An 18,739-nucleotide genomic window follows, 5' to 3' on the forward strand; every position below is an offset into this window, starting at 1 on the left:
AAGGCTCTCCAAGTATCTACAAGTTCTTCCTGCTCTCTAACTGCTCACCAGCTGTGGGGCGGAGGGCTAAATACTTCTGTAAGGAAAGGACATCTGCTATTGCAAAGGCACTTAACTATTCTCTCTGGGTGACAGCATCTCAAAACTGCTTTCAGAAGGTCCCTTCATGAAATCAGAAGGCTTGCAGGGGAGAATTAAAAGGAGTATCATGAGAAACAGATTTAAACAGTTAAAACATACTACTAAAATACGACACCTAACCATAAACTACTTTTATTATAATGGAAGAACAGGTTTTGAAGCAGCAGAGCTCAGAGCAAAGCTCCGGTTTGTCCGAGTGTCCCATTTCATTGGTCTCCACTGTACTGRAAGAGAATACAAAACCTGTAAATTTATATCGTAAGTTGGCTCTTTAGGTCTTGCTCTGCTGTGTATCACCATTAGAAAGCTGGGCAGTGACATCCTTCTTGTCTGAACAGCCTTTCTAGTTTTCTTGTAGAGACACCGCCCATGGGGTAGAGAAGGTGGCACTTCAAGCAAACAGCAATAAGTTCTACCCTTTTTTGGTACATAGTTCTGGTTTGTAAAGGTTAACTTGAAACCAGTCCTGTTCTTCAAGACATTACTCATCTCATACGATATCTATGATAGATTAGTAGAACGATAGGGGCTTTCTTACCTCACTGAAAAATGTTCTATTACTTCTTTTCCTGTTTCTTCTGCCCATTTTCACAGTAAAAAACCTTTCTTTGCTTGCACATTCTGCCACTAGCTATGTAAATATCCACAAAAAAACAACCTCTCGAAATAGCACTGAAAAGATTTCATGCCACCATAATCTCTTTTGTATTTGCTTGAACAGGCCTCTAACAGTGCTTATTATATTCCTTTGCAACCATGCTTTGTTTTGCTGGCATGAAAAAATAAACAAGTATATCTATTAAAAATAAACAAATTAAAATCATTTACAATAATACAGGACCAGAAACCCAGGAGAACTACCTTCTGAAAAACACATGAAAGTGAACCTCTAGCTATACAGGCAGAGCTAAAATTACACAATCTTTATTAACCTAAAGCTAGTTAGTGTGTAAAATGAGGGTAATGCGTTGATAGAACATCAACATAAGAACCTTTATCAGATGCAGTTGCCCCCACACTTGCTTTTGTRCTGCTTTAATAATTTCACCAAAGAAATAAAAATTAGACTTCTAATTGACATGGCTAAATTAAGTCTAAAAATGTTATGCATAACCTGAAATAAAAAGGTCAAAGAATGCATCTGAATGAGGGGAAAACCAGGAAAAAAGGGTTTCCATCAGACTCAAATCAACCTCTTCTATTGCACCACAGGAAAAAAAGGTCATCCTTACATTAAATACCCACAGACTAGGACTGCCTTTTGCATACGCAGCTGAGGAACCTTCCCTCTTTCTGCCTTCATGAGTGAAGTTCTAATTTTCTCAGAGGGCAAGAGACTGCCCACGGCCTCTACAAAGTCAAGGTGTTTGCAAACACASTGTTCCTTATCTACTATGAAGGCAGCACCTTCATTATCCCGCTAATACTCTCAGTCTGACTGACTGAACTGCACAAGGGGATTTTTTTGATGGTTCTTCGCTTGCTGTATGAATTGCCTCAGAAAAAAAAGTCTTCTGAGTTAAATGTGTGAAGAGCAAATGAAAAAACTACAAGCAATATTTTCACTCCATATGAGACATCACTATAAATTTTTGGCTGAACCCTTCAGATGCGGGTGCAATGAATGGTAAGATGTTACATCGTAAAAGAGGACTTTGGGAAAGGACAGCAAACCCCTTCATCTGCAGCTTTTCTGAAAAAAGCTGAAGGATAGGAGAAGAGCCTGGAATTAAATATTGCCTTCTTGTGTAAATGAAAAACAGCATAGTAGATTTAATTACCTGTGTGGCTGAAAGAAGTCATCAGTTCATGTAGGTTTTTGAGAGGTCTAAGTTTGTTTCTGATTTTTATGTTACTGTTATAAAATTCTGTGGTCACTGGCATGTACCAAATTAAGGATTATGATACAACATGAAGAGAGAAAAAAAAAAGAAGACTGTGAAATCTATAGAATGGGCATGGTGCACACCTCTGTGGGAAAAATATCTGCAGTCGCCTGTTGTGAGATGGTTTATCTCCAACAAGATTTACTTTACCAGGTATAGTGCCTCTGTATTGTGAATGAGGCTGAGTTTCCTTCAACACTGGTTATGTACAGCAACTTCATTCATAAACACAATGTTTTTTCAGATTAGGAAGATAATTAACACCCAGGATTAAAATTGTATTTGGTGCCTGTAACTCAAAAGAGGCTCAAATAAACATGCACAAGTGTTTCATACCGTTTTCTTCAGGTTGCAGGTCTAATAAGTCATCTACATCACCTAATGGCAAAAAGAAAAGCACCAAAGGAAGATTAGTAGCATACTGTTTTTTTTTAGATAATCAGTATTTACACATTTAAAGGTAGTTTCTYTTAGTCTCTTTACCTGAGTTCTGCTTGTGGTTAAAATGTCCCTGTAACGTGGATAAGACATCCTTGCCGTCATCAGCTGTAATGAAGATGCAGACACAGGTCACATGGTACTCAGCAAAGAAATACGTTCAAACAACGTCACTGGGGGCTCAACATGCAGTAGTTACTGGCATTCAAGTTTAAAGCGCACCTTGTCACAATGCACAAAAGACCCAAGATGTCAGTAGCTCTAAGTGAGTCAAATTTCTGCAAAATAACCAGGGGGGATTGTCCTCTGAATCACTGCCTGACACTCTAGCTCATCTCCTGGCTGAAGCATCTCCATATCCATATCGAGAAGGGAAAATACATCCTCTCAAATGTAACTACTTTAAGTACTCTGGAAGTTTCCTAAGTTAGACATGTAGTCAAAATAAACCTCTAGATTCCCTCTGCAGGCAAAGAGAGAGACACCTCCTACACTTGATTAATCCCATTTAAGATACACAGTAAAACATGAGGGATGAGTTGCCTGCTGAACATGCCTTTCTATCCCTATTAAGTATTGGGAGAACACAGCTCCTCCCCAGCCCAGCCAGGAGCTGTAAGGGCCGAAGAAGGAGCTTTCCCAGTACTGCCAGAACGTAGATTTGCTAGAAGCCTGAAGTTTGAGGTTGGAAAGGGGGAAAAAAATCCCTGGAGAGAAATAAAAAAATGAAAGTCAAATTATTCAAACAMTCAAACTTCAAGGTGCCTTCAGAACTAAGCAAAACAGAACAGTTTGCTGTTTGAATCATACTATTTAACAAGATTTTTGACTAGGATAATGGCACAGAAAGTTGCAGTCAACACTAGACTCAGTTGCTGCTCTTTTAAGGGCCCGTGATCACGCTCTGATTACAGTCTATACATTATACACACAGGTGGACACATTGGAAGAATGCTTCTCCAAAAGGACAATGTGCGAAAGGCAGAGAGGAAAGAGAGGAAAACTAAAAGTGTCGGGCAAGAAAAAAAAAAATAGGAGAAAAAGTTGATGACAGCTGGTATGTGGATGGCCACAATTTTGCAATGAAAGAAGTACAACTTTTGCTGAAAGTCTTCCCAGTTCAGTGGTAAACATAACGAAGCCAATTAAAAACACATATATATCAGAGGGAAATACTGAGCAAATGACAYAACCGGAAGTTATGAAACAGTAGTCTGCAAAGAAAACTAAGAAGAAACACAATTACATCAATATCAGCACTACGGCACAGAACACTTCAAGAAAAAAGAATACTTTAGCAAYGGCACAGACCCACTAATATATGGAGATGGCAACATTTAGCAGGGCAGGCAGAAGTATTCCAAAATACTGCAATTCCTTTCAGAAGTGGAGGAGAAAGACGGAACGAGGTTTTTTATTACGGACCATGCTGAAATATTTTACAGTCTGTAAGGATCTGAGAAATATTCTAGAAAAAATCTGCTAAGGGAGTATTTATACTTTAWTTATAAAGTATTTATATGTTATCCAAAATTACTAAAAGATCTGGTCAAATGCACATCTGATCTGATATTAATTTTGCAAAATGAATGAAACTTCAAAACACTGGGGAAGTCTTAATGTTGCCTTACAAAAAAAGATCCAAATAATAACAATTAACAGAATGACACAAGWAATCACAGGTAACTACAGGCTGGCAGCTCGCCACTGCCTAAACATTAACTGAATCCCATGTTGGGATTTGGTGAAAAATAGGAACATAATAAATGCTCCTATAATAAAATGCTTTTTATGGAAAGCAGGTCTAGCTAAAAAAAACTGATTTGACCCTTTGATAAACTATGAGCTTTATTGATAAAGATATCCAACAGAAATAACTGACTTCACACTGCATGGTCTTCCAACTAAAAAGTTAGCATGCATAGTATTTATAATGAACATACTGAATAGATTAGGAACATGACAACTAACAGATGTCAAAAAATAGTMGTTAGCAGAAAGAGCTGCAGAGTGGAAGTGTTTCCAGTTTAGATCTACAAGGTTTAGTGTTATATCCATCCTACTCAATGGCTTTCGCAGTCATCTGGAAGTAAACAGAATCTCTGTTKAAAGAAGGTGCAAACAACTAACAGACTGTTAGGGGTGGTCATGCAGGCTGGTCATTCAGTTTTTATAGTCACAGCTAAAAGAATTTTAATCCCACCAAGACCTAAGTTATATCTACAGGAACGAAGAAGAGCAGCCCTACCCTGCAATGGATGAATGAGTTTCTGGAAAGTGGTAAGCAAAAGAAGCTGAGTATTTGTAAACAACAAATTCAAAAAGGAGCTTCTAACCTGATGTTGCTGCAAAATGAGATGTCATTCTAGGACATATAAATGGGTAGATGATAAGTAGAAAGAGGAATGTGATTTTACCTTCTGGTAACACTACTGGTGAGACCAACATCCAAAATGTTTTATGTAGTTATATTTTTTCACATTTTAAAAGGAATGTAGGAGAAAGGAAGAAAATATTTAAAAGTGAAGGACTAGAGAAGATGTTCTGCAGACCAACCATCCACAATGATTAGTCTATTGTAATGAAGACTGTGAGAAGTTTTAGCTTTAAACCGCAAGTACCTCCATGGAGGATAAAAGGATTTTCCATTTATTTGGTCCAGAAATGCACCCTAGAGAATCATGGCATAATTTAGGTTGGAAGGACCTCTGAAGRTGACCTGGTCCAAGCCCTTTCTCAAAGTAGAGCCAGCTCTACAAGCAGGTCAAGCTGCCCAGGGACATGCCTAGCCATGGCCCGAGWAGCTCTTCAACATCTTCAGCGATGGAGATTCCACTGGCTTTTTGGACACTTGTTCCACTGCTTTGTCACCGTCATCATGAACATTGGGCAGTTCTCCCAGGATCTGGGCAAGACTTCTCTTCCCGCAACTTGTATCCATTGCCCTTTTCCTTTCACTTGCAAGTAGAGCTTCGCTCTGCCACTGTGTCATAACTACTCATTCAAGTAGTTGAAGGCAGCTGAATATGAATTTGTCTAGTTTTTAATCAGAAGTTTCACTGAATCCATCAGGCTTTACCAGAATACAGGTTTATACTGGAATAAACTAGTAAGCTAAGTAGCAAACTTTCCATGTCCTGCTATCTATAATCACAAGATCCTTCTTGAAGATGTGCCCAACTAAAGAATTATGCTTTGGACAGACAAGCTATGTGACTCATGTGACTCACCTGAGGGTACCTGGATGAAATTGAGATATAATACACATAAGATSAGAGTGGATGATGACTTTGGTGCCCTTAAGTTTTACACATTTGTAGGGATTTGCTTGTAGAAGCCAAATACACATTATATAATGAAAAATTGAAAAAATAGGTATTAYGAGATTTAAGTTGCAATAACATAAACTAATACCTGAATAGTTCGATTCCTTGGCATGGTTCTCTTCATCTAAGGAAATCAATCTTAATTTGAGAGCATAAGAAAAAAAAAAGAGAGAATGCAATTTAATGCTATGGTATAATATACATTTTTTCTCAATCACATCATAGCAGAATTGTGTCAATAACAAACAAACCAATTCATATGGACTTCTCAACTTGTCATATATGCTGGTTACATGATGTTAATTCTTTCATGTGCAAACTCTGTTAAAGACAAATTAGATTAAAGACCAACAATCAAAATCTACCAATCTTCTCTTTTTAATGTAACTAAACATAAAAACTGCAGATTTCTCTAGATTTTATTTGTATAAATATAATGGAGATATAATTGTTAAAGACAAGAACAGGTTCTATTCATCTGTAATTCTTCCAGAATTTTAAATTTAGCTTGTTTTAGGAAGAAGTATGATAAGAAAATGTTTCTTTTCTCCAGCCATAAAAAAATAAAGAAAAGCTTATCTGTAAATAAGAACAAATACAATTCTGATATATCATCCCTAGAATTTGTTGGCAGTTGCCAACACACACATCTTGCACAAATCATGCATCTAATCTAGAATTTTATTTTTCAATGCCGGAGAAAAGAATTATTCATGAAATTCTTTGTTCTCATTGCATGGGGAGCAGCAGATTCATGCAGCTGCTGTGAAGGCAACCACCTGCCAAAGAGAACTTGGCTGAGCACTTTTCTAATCTGCTTAGCACCAAAACGTGCCCAATATATACACTGCTTTTGGTCAGTGGATGTGCACCTAAAAGAAAAAGAACTGGAAAACAGCACTCCTAAAAACATTATCCCCAATAGCCAAGCAAAATCCAGTAATTATCAGCCAAGCTGTTCGCTCTTCGCTGCTTTTTGACAACCGATCCTTAGCTGGGTGCTTCACGTAGCCACGGACAGTCAAAACAACAGGTGGCAGCAGGATTATGTCCACGTTGCGTCTCCTCGCAACTGAATCCCGGCGGTCCCCAAGGGGCAGGATCACATCTCGGGCTCCGGTTCGCCTCTCCCTCCAGCAGCCCATTCATCAGAGTGCCTCACCTCGGAGCTGCAGGTAACTCGAACCTCGATAGCATCAGCGCACTCAGATGGACTTTTTACCGAGCACCGGCCGCTTCTTTGGATTACCAACCAGTGCTGGATACATTACAAAAACTGAGTGCTGCCCAAAGCAATCAGGAATCCATATCCGATTCCCAGGTGTAAGGGGACGCTGCATGAGGGAGAAGGAAATACAATGCCCCCATATCTGCTCCCTTGCCTTGGGAAGCTGTCCACCATTTCTTCCATTTCTTTTACTAAAGCAAAGCAAAAAAAAAAAAAAAAAAAAAAAAAAAAAAAAAAAAAAAAAAGCCAGAAGCTGAAAAATTAAAAGAAGACTAGGAAAGATGAAAAGAGTTAAAATGAGGTTTTAATGGGACCATTTCAAACTCAATTTCACCAGAAAGGTTGGTAGTTCTCACATACGCACTACAGCTTTTTTAGGAATTTTCACCCTAAGCTTCCTACTTGCTACAGTGTTGAGAGTAGCTGGGCCTGTATTTCTAGTTACAAATGTTCAATAACCTTACCTACCAGAAAGCAGACTGCAGATGAAAATGCACATTATTTGGGGACGCAGGACATGTGACTTACTGACTCTGCTGATCTTGTGCTGATTGGGAGCTTGCAATCTGCAGGTCCTCCTTTTCCGCTCTCGCTGTTAGTTTATTCACAGGATCTTGTAAGCTCTAGGTCACAGGCAATACAGAAACGAGAAGAAAGAAAGCCAAGAGAATTAGGGAAGCAGAATTGGGTCATAAAAGGCAAAACTCTACAGAGCCTATGCAAATTAAGCAATAGATGCTTCTGAGCTGTGTCAAAGTCGTGTGAATCAAAAAAGAGAAATAACAAAAAATGTGAGGAGCTCCTCATTCCAGCTGGGTCACGGGAACACAAAGCTCACAGGCTTCATGGAAGAACACAGATCTTGCCTATTCGAAAAACAYGCTCCATTCCCAATGTTTTTAAGGAAAACACATCTAAACCAGGTGCAACACAGGTACTTGGCCACTTCTGGGGCTTCTCCTTAAGATGAGAAAGATTCATTTTTAAAACCTCTACTTTCCTCACTGAATCTCTATCTTTTTTTTTTTCCTGACACAACTTATCGAATCTCTGCACTTGTAGTGTAATGAGATTTTGCTACCCAGATCCTGCACTAACAAATGTACCATAAGGCCTTATATAGCAACTCTTTGGGAATATATAAGGGCTAAATATACCACTGGTTGTCTCTGATATGCATTAATTACCATTTCTGTAGGAAAAGCTACATAACTGAAGATAGCATTTAAATAACGGCAGCAGTTAACTACGGCTGAACATTTGGGTCTATCCAAGGGTTTTTCTACACAGATAAAATTATTTTCCACTTCTCAAGATCTGACTCAGCTTTCTGAAAAATCAAACATGTTGCACTTGAGTAGTCCCAAGTAGTTGTAATCACTTTTATTTATGACTTAGGAGTCTTACAGCCTCATCTTCCCCCTCCCTAAAAAAGTTATGGATAAAACAAATAAACCACCTTCTAGGGAAAACACATAGAACTGAAAAAAAAATGTGCCCGGAGTTTTAATGAAATGCCAGTATCTGTCATCAGAATAGCAAAACAACAACAAAAAGATCAGCACTATGTCTGTCTGCTCTGTCGAATAAAGGTTGGAGCCCTCAGTCCATCTGTTATGGTAAAAATTGTCCCACTGATCTAGCAGTGCATATTTGCACRGTACCTTTGAGCAGAACATAGGCACTAGGAGGGGCATTCCAATTTCTGCTTAAGCTGGTATTTGTCTCTGTGAGGAAATGTAAACGCCAATATATTAGAAGCCAAAGTAACGGCTTTCTCATGTGCTACAGACGGATTTTTTTCCCTCTCAGTAAGTTATTTTTTCATTCTGTTCCACAAATTAATTTGTCACGAGCACCTGAAGCACTGCAGACACTGTGCCTCAAAGGATGGCTTCAGCAGCAAAAATAAGCAGAGGCCCCAAGGAACATTTTCTTATTAGGTGATGGGCATTTCTTTTCCAAAACCAAACAAAACTGAACTCTGTTCCAGCGCTAAGCAGAGCTGCTCAGAGGGAACTGCTTGAACTGTGGAAATGGATATGTGGTCCAGGGTCCACTCCAATAAAATGTGTATAATGGTTCTGAATAACAGACGGAGCTACTTTAACTACTGCCTTATTATGAAAGTGTAAGAAAATCACCAAAAGCAAAATGTCCAGCATCTTCACAAGGGGAAAAAAAAAAAAGGAAAGAAATCAACCTCCTTCTGTATTATGATGCTTCCTTCCTTTATTGTTCAAAGTATTTCAGGAAGTACATTTTTAAAGGACTTGGATCAAATTGTGGAAACAGCATGTAGAAAGGGAGTTCACAAGTACGTTTTGGAAGGAAACAGCATGATAATAGGAGTCAGTATTTCCTGTATTAGAAAAATAAATATAAGGATGAAAGACAGCAGAGAGAGGCAGAGATTACGATGAAAATTGTTAAAAATCGGAGTCATATTTTAATGCAGTAATTGTTTAACTGATTATTTTGATATTTAGATAATATACCCTCAAATTCGGCTAGCAAATAACAAAATCATTTTCCTATCTCCTGCCTCTCTCCCTTCTTCCCTTCCACATCCCCAYGTGCACTACACACTGATAGGTCACCTTTAAAAAATAGAAAGGTTAGAGAATGGTATGAAATAAAACTGAATGTTAAAAAATAATCATAAACTGCTTTTCTCAACAACAATCCACAGCAACGTGACCACTATTGACAACCTGCATAAAAATTCAACCCACTGACACTCTGCAATGTTTCAAGTTGTATCAGAAGGAGGGAAGCACTCTCATTATCTAGAGAATGTAAATATTAAAAAAAAAAGGCTATAAATGTGAATTTATACTGACTGAATTCTGACACAAGCAAGAACACTTCAGTTTGGGGTGCAGGGGGGTCTGAAAGAGAAGAGGAAAAGCAGGTGGCCTTGGAATTTCCTCATGGAGATTTATGGAGAAGAAGGGAATCCAGAGATACAAAATTCTACGCAATCTTGAATGGTGAATAAAGTCAATAAAGGCAGGAATGAAAACGGGTGCCAGGTCAGCAGAACACAGTAACACCGTAGGACCCATTCAAACACAGTTCTATGTAAACTATGTAAGCAACAGTGTCCCGTTTTGCATGCAGATAAATGGATGCACAGAGATCCCGGCCTCCTGACTTCCTAACCCAGAACTCTTATTGCTTCTAAGTCTATATGAACTACTCAGTAAGTGTGGTATTACAGTAAAGAAATAGCAAGTGTATAGAAAATGTAACTACCAAATTATTAGATAACAACAGCAAATAAATGGTTAAAGAAATTAGAAAAAAAAAATCATTCTTGAAAGTAGCTCTTGAAATAAATTTGAACACATTCAGTACACAGTAATTCCAAGAAAATTAAACCTTTTGAGTTTTACCAGAACAGCAACCCATCATCTTTAATATTATAGTAACAGATACTTCTGCATCACAATACATGGAGTTGTTGGCACATTAATAACCATGTCTCATCAAGCATAAAGCCAGCAGTTAGGAAATACAGCTGCAATAGCACAATTATACTACCTTCAGCATACACCCTGAAGCAAAATGAAAAAAAGTGCTGCTTTTCATTAAAGGAGTTAGGCAAACAGCTCCAAAGACAATGTTTTCTCTCTAGAAACAATCATGGGAGGCATTTAAGAGTCTCTTTTTCTGAGGTGAAGCTAGCATACAAATATATTCTTACTTCAAAACACAAATAATAATTTTCTAGTGCATAACACCTTTTAATTTTCCAATATGCCACTCTACATCTAAGTGAAATATTAACATTTCTTCTTAATTCTTGTTAATTCAATTCTTGTTTTAAATTAGAAGCCTGATGCTGCATACACACGACTAGTTTAAGCTGGAAGGATCATTTGTGTGAGTGAAGCTAAGCCTTAATATCACAGCTGGAATCACAACAAAGACAAGGATGACCTGCAAGCACCAAAGTCAAAACTATAGAAAATTACCTGAGCCTCTTTACCTTTAGAAAAGATCTCTTTTAAGATATAAAATAAGAAAAATTCTAAAACAGACGGCACATGATTAAATATGTAGAAATGGGTACATTTAAGGATTTCATGCATGTTTTATGCAGTTTTATATTCTGATTAAACATTCTTAATACATAAAATGACTAGCAGATATCTCATCTTTTTTAGGGTAAAATTGGGTGATTTATGCTCTAGAACAGATGTATTTGCTACAGACTYTTTCCTCCAAGATGTCTAAATATTGCAATAAATTTTGAAAGAGCATTTGTCTCATGAAAATAAACAACCTGCTGGATATGTGAGACATTAAAGACTATATACGCAGCAAAAACACAGGATGTTCTCTTAAATTAGTCTGAAATTGGTTGTTCTCAAAGCAGACAGAAAAAGGACTTCAGGACTTGACACATCCAGAAGTTCCGAGCAGAAGAGCAAGTCGCCTGGTACCATCCTCCTGGACAGGACTCTGGCTGCCTTAAACCTGGACCRTGAGCCAGACATTGCTGTGATGGGAGGTGCTGGTGGAGAAATAAACTTGCCTTGCTGGTTTGGAGTTTAACTGGGGAGTCTGTAAGCAATTACTGGTAGCATCAGGATAATTAAATATGCCCAAACTGGAATGCTGCAGAAATCTGTTGATACACTCTGGCTAGGACCCCTATCCTCTGTGATACAGACTAGGAGAGAAGAATCATATTAACTTCATACTAATACGGACTTTTCTAGCATGACAAAACTCTTCAGGGTTAAGCTGGGAGAGTTTATGAGGCTTTTAATGATGCCCAGAACAGACTCTCTCTGTTTTCCTCTAGTCAGAAGAGGCTGAAGCTTGACATTTCTTTGTTTTTTGTTTTGATGCTTCAAGCTGCAGGAATAACAGTCTCTGCAAGCCTTCGTGCACTTCAAAGCTCAGCAACTGCTCCCTTTCKCTCCACACTCTAGCAAACAACTTTAAATATAGCATAGGCATGTACAGACAAGTTTGGTAGTCTGCAGTAAATTTAATTCCATATCTTCAGGTGTTTATTTTCCAGGAGCTCTGGGAGAGCCACAGGCTACAGCAGAGTGTAACCCAACTTCTACTACATGTAATACATGCAAACATCTCATGGACTGAGGCCATGACTTACAAGTATTTTGAAASTGGATTGTCTCTCTCAGAGCAAACTGCACTTTGCTGCAAGCTGTTCACTCCTCACTTTTCTTCTGGGGGTAATCTTGCCATGAGACGTTCTCCAGACTAAAATGCTATTTTCCTCCCATGCAAATAGAATCAGAATAACTACAGGACAAATACAACAAGAAGTAACTAGAAAGTCAATGAGCTTTTCCACTGTTTCCCCATTTCTTTAATCAATCTCCCAAGTACAAAGCAAATTCTTATGCAGGCGCAGTCTGAGTGCTTATATTCAGATACTTGCCTAAGCTCTGAATTCATAGAGTACCATCAGATTTTGAATTATTCCGTATTCAAAGTTTATAAAAGATTCACCAAATACTACTAGTCGAGCAAAACACTGTTTTCTAGAGCAGTTAAGTTGTAAAGAGTACTGAGTACAATTGTGGTACCTCTGAGCATTTCTTTATTCATGTTCACTCTGATAAAGTCTTCTTAAAGAGTAGCAGTTTTTAGAAACAGATGCAAAACCAAAATATTATTAATATGGTTGTGGGGCTTTGGAGGGCAATAGACATCCCATGTTCTGCTGGATTTACAATTCTTAGGACAAACCAAGGACAATTCTAGTGAGCACTTAAAACATATACTTAAAGAATAATGACTTCTTCTGAGATAAGACCTTAATCATGGCACTCTACATGCAGCCTTTAGTCCCAAAGGATGCAACTGCATTTGACAGACAACCTATATTTCAATGAAAAGAAACACCAGAGATAAAATAGCAACTATTGGACAAGTGTGCAAAATACGCATGTTTACTTTCTACATAGTTTGTTGTACAGTCTTTTATTTTTATCATCAAAGAAATAAACATATCTAAATAGCCCTTACCTTTAACATGGTGAATTCATATGGCTGATAACCCTTGAAACTTTCATGGATAGCTGCCATGGTGTGTGAGGTTTTTTCCCAAAAATGAAGAAGTGTAGTCTGTAATGGAAGGTAGAATTTCAATACAATATTAGCTTAAATACCAATCTGCTTTTACCAACGTTGTACAACTCTCCCATTAATAGTTATATTAATAGTTGTGCCATATCTGCATACTGCCATAGTAATGTCTTTTGAGAATGTATATTAACAGGAAATCTTTCTTTTGAAGGTCAGTGTTTTCTTTGGATACCTGATATGTGGTTAACACATGAGAAAGGAGGTTGCATCTACTTGCTCCCAAAAGGTCCACTTTTTGGCAGACATCAGTCTTCAGCTTGTCAAAGTTGAGTTTTGCATGCCGCACTTGAGCTTGGACCTTCAAACAAAGGGACAACTGTTTATGTAGTAACACTTTGCTTTTTTCATTTTTCTACCACAATTTAATCAAAAAGGAACACTAACGCAACTTTTAAGAAAATTAGAAACTGAACGGACTTACTTAAGAATTATACATTAGTTTATTATATAGTATCATGTTCACAGAAATCAAGAAGTGGCAGGCTAGAATACACTAATTCTTCATATTGTCTATATTCCACATAACTATTATATTTGGCGAATAAACTTGTTTTTTTATCCCTGTATGCCAGATGAAGTATTAAATATATCCTGAGAAGAGAATAATTAGATAATCTTGGTGTCTTTTTACAGAAATAACAATTTAAAGCCTGATGAACAAATTGGGAACTATGTGCTTACTACACAATATACATGCACGCATAGACATCTACATGCACCTATAGTAAGAAAGAAATTATATTGATAAAATATTAAGTCATTGATCAGCAGCTCTTGTTCACAGTACAGCACTGCAATAACTCTGAACTGCTAAAAAAGATTTAGCACAACAGCCCTTAGGGAGATTTTGCATGAAACATCAATGTAACATTTATCTGAGYGTGCAACTACTGTCTCTTTTAAAAAAGTGAACATTTAAAAGAGAAATAGATGATCCACTTGACCCAATGGAGAATACAAGCGTAGGTTTGATATGTCAATACAGATGATTAAAATACTTAATACAGTGCTGTGTTACCAAATGCTTCACTGTTTTCTTACCAGCTACAGAAGAGGCAATACTATGAGAACCATGAAATTAATGACTCTATTTCACATTTTGGTGTAGTGAACGTGTGCAGCAGGGCAGGACAGCCAAGAAAGAACACTTTGCAATACATCAGCATGAGCTTTTGCCTTTTATGTGGGCCTAAAAATGCATTTTCAATCCAAATGATTAGTAAACATCTTTTAAAGATTACCTGTAGCTTCAGGAATTAAGTCAAAATCCGTTACCCTTATGAATCATCATCTACTTAATACCACACAAGCTACCAGGCTGAACCTTTGGTTTTCTACTCAAGGGAAAGCTGATGTAACACGCACCAACCTTCTCCTTTCTCTGCAATTACTTTTTAGGACATCACAGACAAAAGGACCTCAAGTGGCCTCAGTCCTGCAAATTCTTAGGTGTATATTTAGCTTCATTAAAGCTGCACACACAACAGGTGATCAAAATCCTGCTCTGAAAAGAGCTCCAGGATTTTACAGGCTGTTAGGGAACTACCCCAACCTCAATGTGATGAGCATTTCACAGAGAATGCATCAGCTCCTCAAYATCTGGGCAAAGCAGTTGCAGCTTGTGATCTATAGCTCTATATTCTATAGAAATTTATGCTGACAAGAAAATTTCATTACGGTGAAATACAAAAGCTACTGCTCTGAACCCACTCCTTTCTCCTAGCAGCTCCCTGGAGAAACTACTTTTAATTCCTCAAATGCAAACATCTAAATACTATATTTAAGGGACAGAATTCTTTAAAGAGAGCACAGGGTAAAACAGAAATTTGGGAAGCCGTATCTGATCAGACCAAAAGCTTAAAAAAATGGACAAAGCCCAGATAAAACTGAAATTACTTTAGAAGAGAAAAAATTATGCTAAGATCCTAAGTCTGGTGGGCTCGAARGCCAAACTCTGGCATGCTTGATTGTGAAGGCCATTATTTGCAAACACAGGGTTCCTAAAACCGAAGGCCAATAGCAAAGTCCCAATCTTCAAGGGTGCTAGCATCAAAAAAAGAGTTCAGATTCCACCAAAAAAAAGATCATTTAGTAACTGTAGTAAACTAATATACAGATTAATCATGTATTTTCAAGGATCTTTTATGTCCCCTCTAATATTTCTGTGTTACTACTGCTTTTTAGCATACCATAAAATGCACAATTCACTTCCAGTAGCAGCTCAATTTCAGGGACGATCCAGCTGGTGAAGCGTCATCTCCAGAATGAACTTAGGTGGGATAAACTCATTTTATAGACAGCACATCTTTGCCTCTGCATTTCCAACCCAGAAGCAGAAAGAGATGCTTCCCCTTCAGACCATCACCCAGCCCCTCACCTACTTGATCCCAAAAGCATCCACAATGTGTGTGCAGAGGTGGGTAAGTAAATCAGGAGAGGAAAAACACCTGGAAAATAGCAAACCTTCCTAACAGGGGCTCTGGGTAAACTCCACCATCAGATTAAATCAGCACAAATCTCTGTGTTAAATAAATCTAGTACTTTTCTGGCCAAGAAATCACTGGAAAGACTACGTGAAACTCAAACGCGCACTGAATAGTTTGAACTTGAAGGACGAGCTCTTTATCTATGGCATTATAACAAGGAGCATCATTACACTTTAACACCAACATACACAAGGATTCATACGCTGTTTGTTTTTAATTCGAGATTGATGCCTGCTAATCTAAGAGCAGAAAAGACTGTGGGTTTTATACAAAACAACGCCTGAAATTAAACTGCTCCACGTGCAATGTTAGGTGTTCCAGAGCCCTGAGCAGTACTAATCTTGATTCCYGCATGGTTTGGTATGTTCTGCATCTTGCCAGCTATACTTCAATTCAACCATTCTTTTGACTTGAAATAGGATTTATCTATTAAGCTCTGTTCCATGAAGCTGTAGGAATAATATATAAGAACAATGATTAAAGACAAGGTAGGACACTTTTGTTAACATACATTAGGCTGTGTTATTAAAATATTTTATTATGATCTGATAAGAAATATTGATAAAAATGCATTTTAGGAGGTAAAATTTATAATGTGAGAAACACCTAGATAAAGAGGAAAGCTATTTGGATAGTGCAATATATCCAAATAAAATCTCTCAGGTTTGAAGCTCAGCTTCAAACACCAGCAGCTTCAAAACTGAACATCAGATTTGTTCAAGAAATGGAACTCTATTCTTGAAAGAGACAATATGAATTTCAGCAACCCAGCAGGGAATGCTTTGCAAGTGCCAAGGACACATTTTCTCAAGTTCACCATTAAGACTGTCTGTACTTGCGCGTGCATCCCCTTGYACCTTATCCTATTAAAATTGATTAAGCAAAGTTGCAACTGTGTTGCAGTTCCTGCAAAAGACTTCATTGACACTGCGTGGCTGCCTTTCTTGCTCCTGAAAGCAAGAGAAGGATGTTCTGCCTTCTTGACACAAAAGTACATCAGGGAAGACCAATCTGAAATGGGTATTTCACTGTTTGGAGAAGAAAAGCTCCAGGTATGCTTGCTGTATGGCCAGTCTGCTTCCTCCTATTCCTATGCAGGACTTGTGGAATTGTTACTCATGAATGAAAACCCCAGTCACTACAGCAGGATGGCAAAAAAAAAAAAAAAAAAGAAAAAAAAAGAAAAAAAAAGCGCTCTGCCATTCTATAGTATCATAAAAATGCAGCTTAATAAAGATTAGTGTAACAGTAGCAGAATTCCACTGTATTTACCGGGATCAGATAAGACATTGGAAAAAATATGTTTCTATGGCAAACTGCTATATCTGAAACATCTCGCCACAAATGATCCCAAAGTCTTCACTATACCCTGGTAAAAGTGTTATTTTTCCTTTAGTTCATAATGTATTTTTTCTAATTGGAACAGTAAAATCCTTAKGATTTTAGCATGTGCTTTGCTCACACTATGACAAAACTGGCTACAGGAAAACAAACTGGGGAAACATCCCACTATAACTGAAGTGTTATTCCCCTAAGTACTGTATTTGAACCACACGAGCTAGAATGATTCTTACACTCGGTCCTCCTCCTCACAAAATGAGATCATTTATTCAAAACCAGGATTTTTATCCATCACTAATCAGAACGTGAAACATAACAGCTGCAATAACTTTAATTCCTGCATAATGAGAACAATAGCCTCTGAYGATAGTTCACATTTTCATTTGAATATGTGAATATTTCCTTTGATTTCGACGGTATTGCTAATTACTACCATTAAACATTTGCATTGTGGCAGTTGTCCAAGGCTTCAATGATACCAGGTCCCATTCTACTCGAGAGCAAAAAGCTCTGAAGAAATCACAGACACGTCCCGGGGTTACGGAATACGTGGGGGCCTAAGAGATTTTGTCTCGAGCACGAGGGTGGAGGGCACCCATGGGCRCTCAGGTCCAGCACCACCATTCCCGACTTCCAAAGCGTCATCGTTCTCCGAGGGCCCCCTGCATCACACACGAGGGCAGCGCCGCCACGGCCCCTACAGACTCTTCCAGAGACCCTATATRTAATAAATATATAAGCACCCCTAGCGTGCAGGCTGCTGTGAAGATAGGACTGAACTCTTCTATCTACACTCCAGCTTTTGAGGATGCTCTTGTACATTGTGTATCAGGGCTCAGGGGCAAGGCCACGAAACTGTAACCTCCCCCCCCCTTCCATTCACCTATCCTTCTCAGCAAGAAGGAGGATAATAAAGATGCTATAAACATAAGAATATTTGTGTGCCATGCAAGGATTATATGACAGAACTAAGTTTCATATGGACACTTTATACTGACACATGATAGTCTTGATGCAACAAATAGCTCTGAAATGATGTGCAGCAAGCAGCTGATATTGCAACACAGACTCTAGGGTCCATGAAATGAATAGAAATAAAAGAAGGCTTCTTGTGTTCTGGTCCATCTGTATCTCTCCAGTTCACGCTATGTTACTGTTTTTTAATTATTATTTTTTTTTAATCAAGGAATTGATCATGTTGTGGTAGCTCTTCTGCTTGAAACATACCACACTGCCTCGTGACATTGAATAAATCTGAAACGAAGAATTTTCAGGAGCTTTTTAGGAAGGTATTTATAAGGAACTTCTCTCTGCAAAGTTACAGCACTCGGAACCTAAACTATATTACACATAGTGCTTTTTCTTTTTTCATTAGTGTATCATCTCCCATAACGGAACAGAACAACCTGACAGCTCTTAAGCTTGAGGATGAAAGTAATTACAACCTTAAAAAACCTCTACATCTGGAAAATAATCAGATAGTATGAAAAGCTTAACGTATTTGTGTTGGAATAAGTTGTCACACTCTTTAAAATACCTTCTAAACTAAGTTCTTTTAAGGAATATTGTAAAGTTATCATACTATTTCAAGTAAAATATATTTATACTTTTTTTTGGGGGGGAGGGATATTAAAAGCACTTAATTTAAAGCATACAGATATTCATGGGTAACAAACTTTAAAAACCCAGCAACCACTAAAAAAGAGCAATTATTTTTTGTGATTCTGAGATTTTCCCAASAAGTCCTGCTAAATTGCA

The 18,739-nt window shown here is 37.9% G+C and overlaps 1 protein-coding gene across 3 annotated transcripts in view; it reads right to left on the reverse strand.

The window, feature by feature from the left end:
* Positions 1 to 18,739, reverse strand: part of ICA1 (islet cell autoantigen 1) — a 53,886-nt gene that overhangs the window by 11,843 nt on the left and 23,304 nt on the right. For all 3 annotated transcript variants that reach the window (XM_026036261.1, XM_026036262.1, XM_026036260.1), the window contains exons 6-11: positions 13,327 to 13,452; positions 13,035 to 13,133; positions 7,548 to 7,642; positions 5,880 to 5,929; positions 2,511 to 2,573; positions 2,364 to 2,405 (exon numbers count right to left, since the gene is read on the reverse strand). In XM_026036261.1, the coding sequence (XP_025892046.1) occupies positions 2,364 to 2,405; positions 2,511 to 2,573; positions 5,880 to 5,929; positions 7,548 to 7,642; positions 13,035 to 13,133; positions 13,327 to 13,452 (475 nt within the window). The remainder of the gene's footprint in view (positions 1 to 2,363; positions 2,406 to 2,510; positions 2,574 to 5,879; positions 5,930 to 7,547; positions 7,643 to 13,034; positions 13,134 to 13,326; positions 13,453 to 18,739) is intronic.

Source organism: Nothoprocta perdicaria, unplaced genomic scaffold (assembly GCF_003342845.1).
Source record: "Nothoprocta perdicaria isolate Ctin4 unplaced genomic scaffold, notPer1 scaffold_174, whole genome shotgun sequence".
Lineage (NCBI taxonomy): Eukaryota > Metazoa > Chordata > Aves > Tinamiformes > Tinamidae > Nothoprocta > Nothoprocta perdicaria.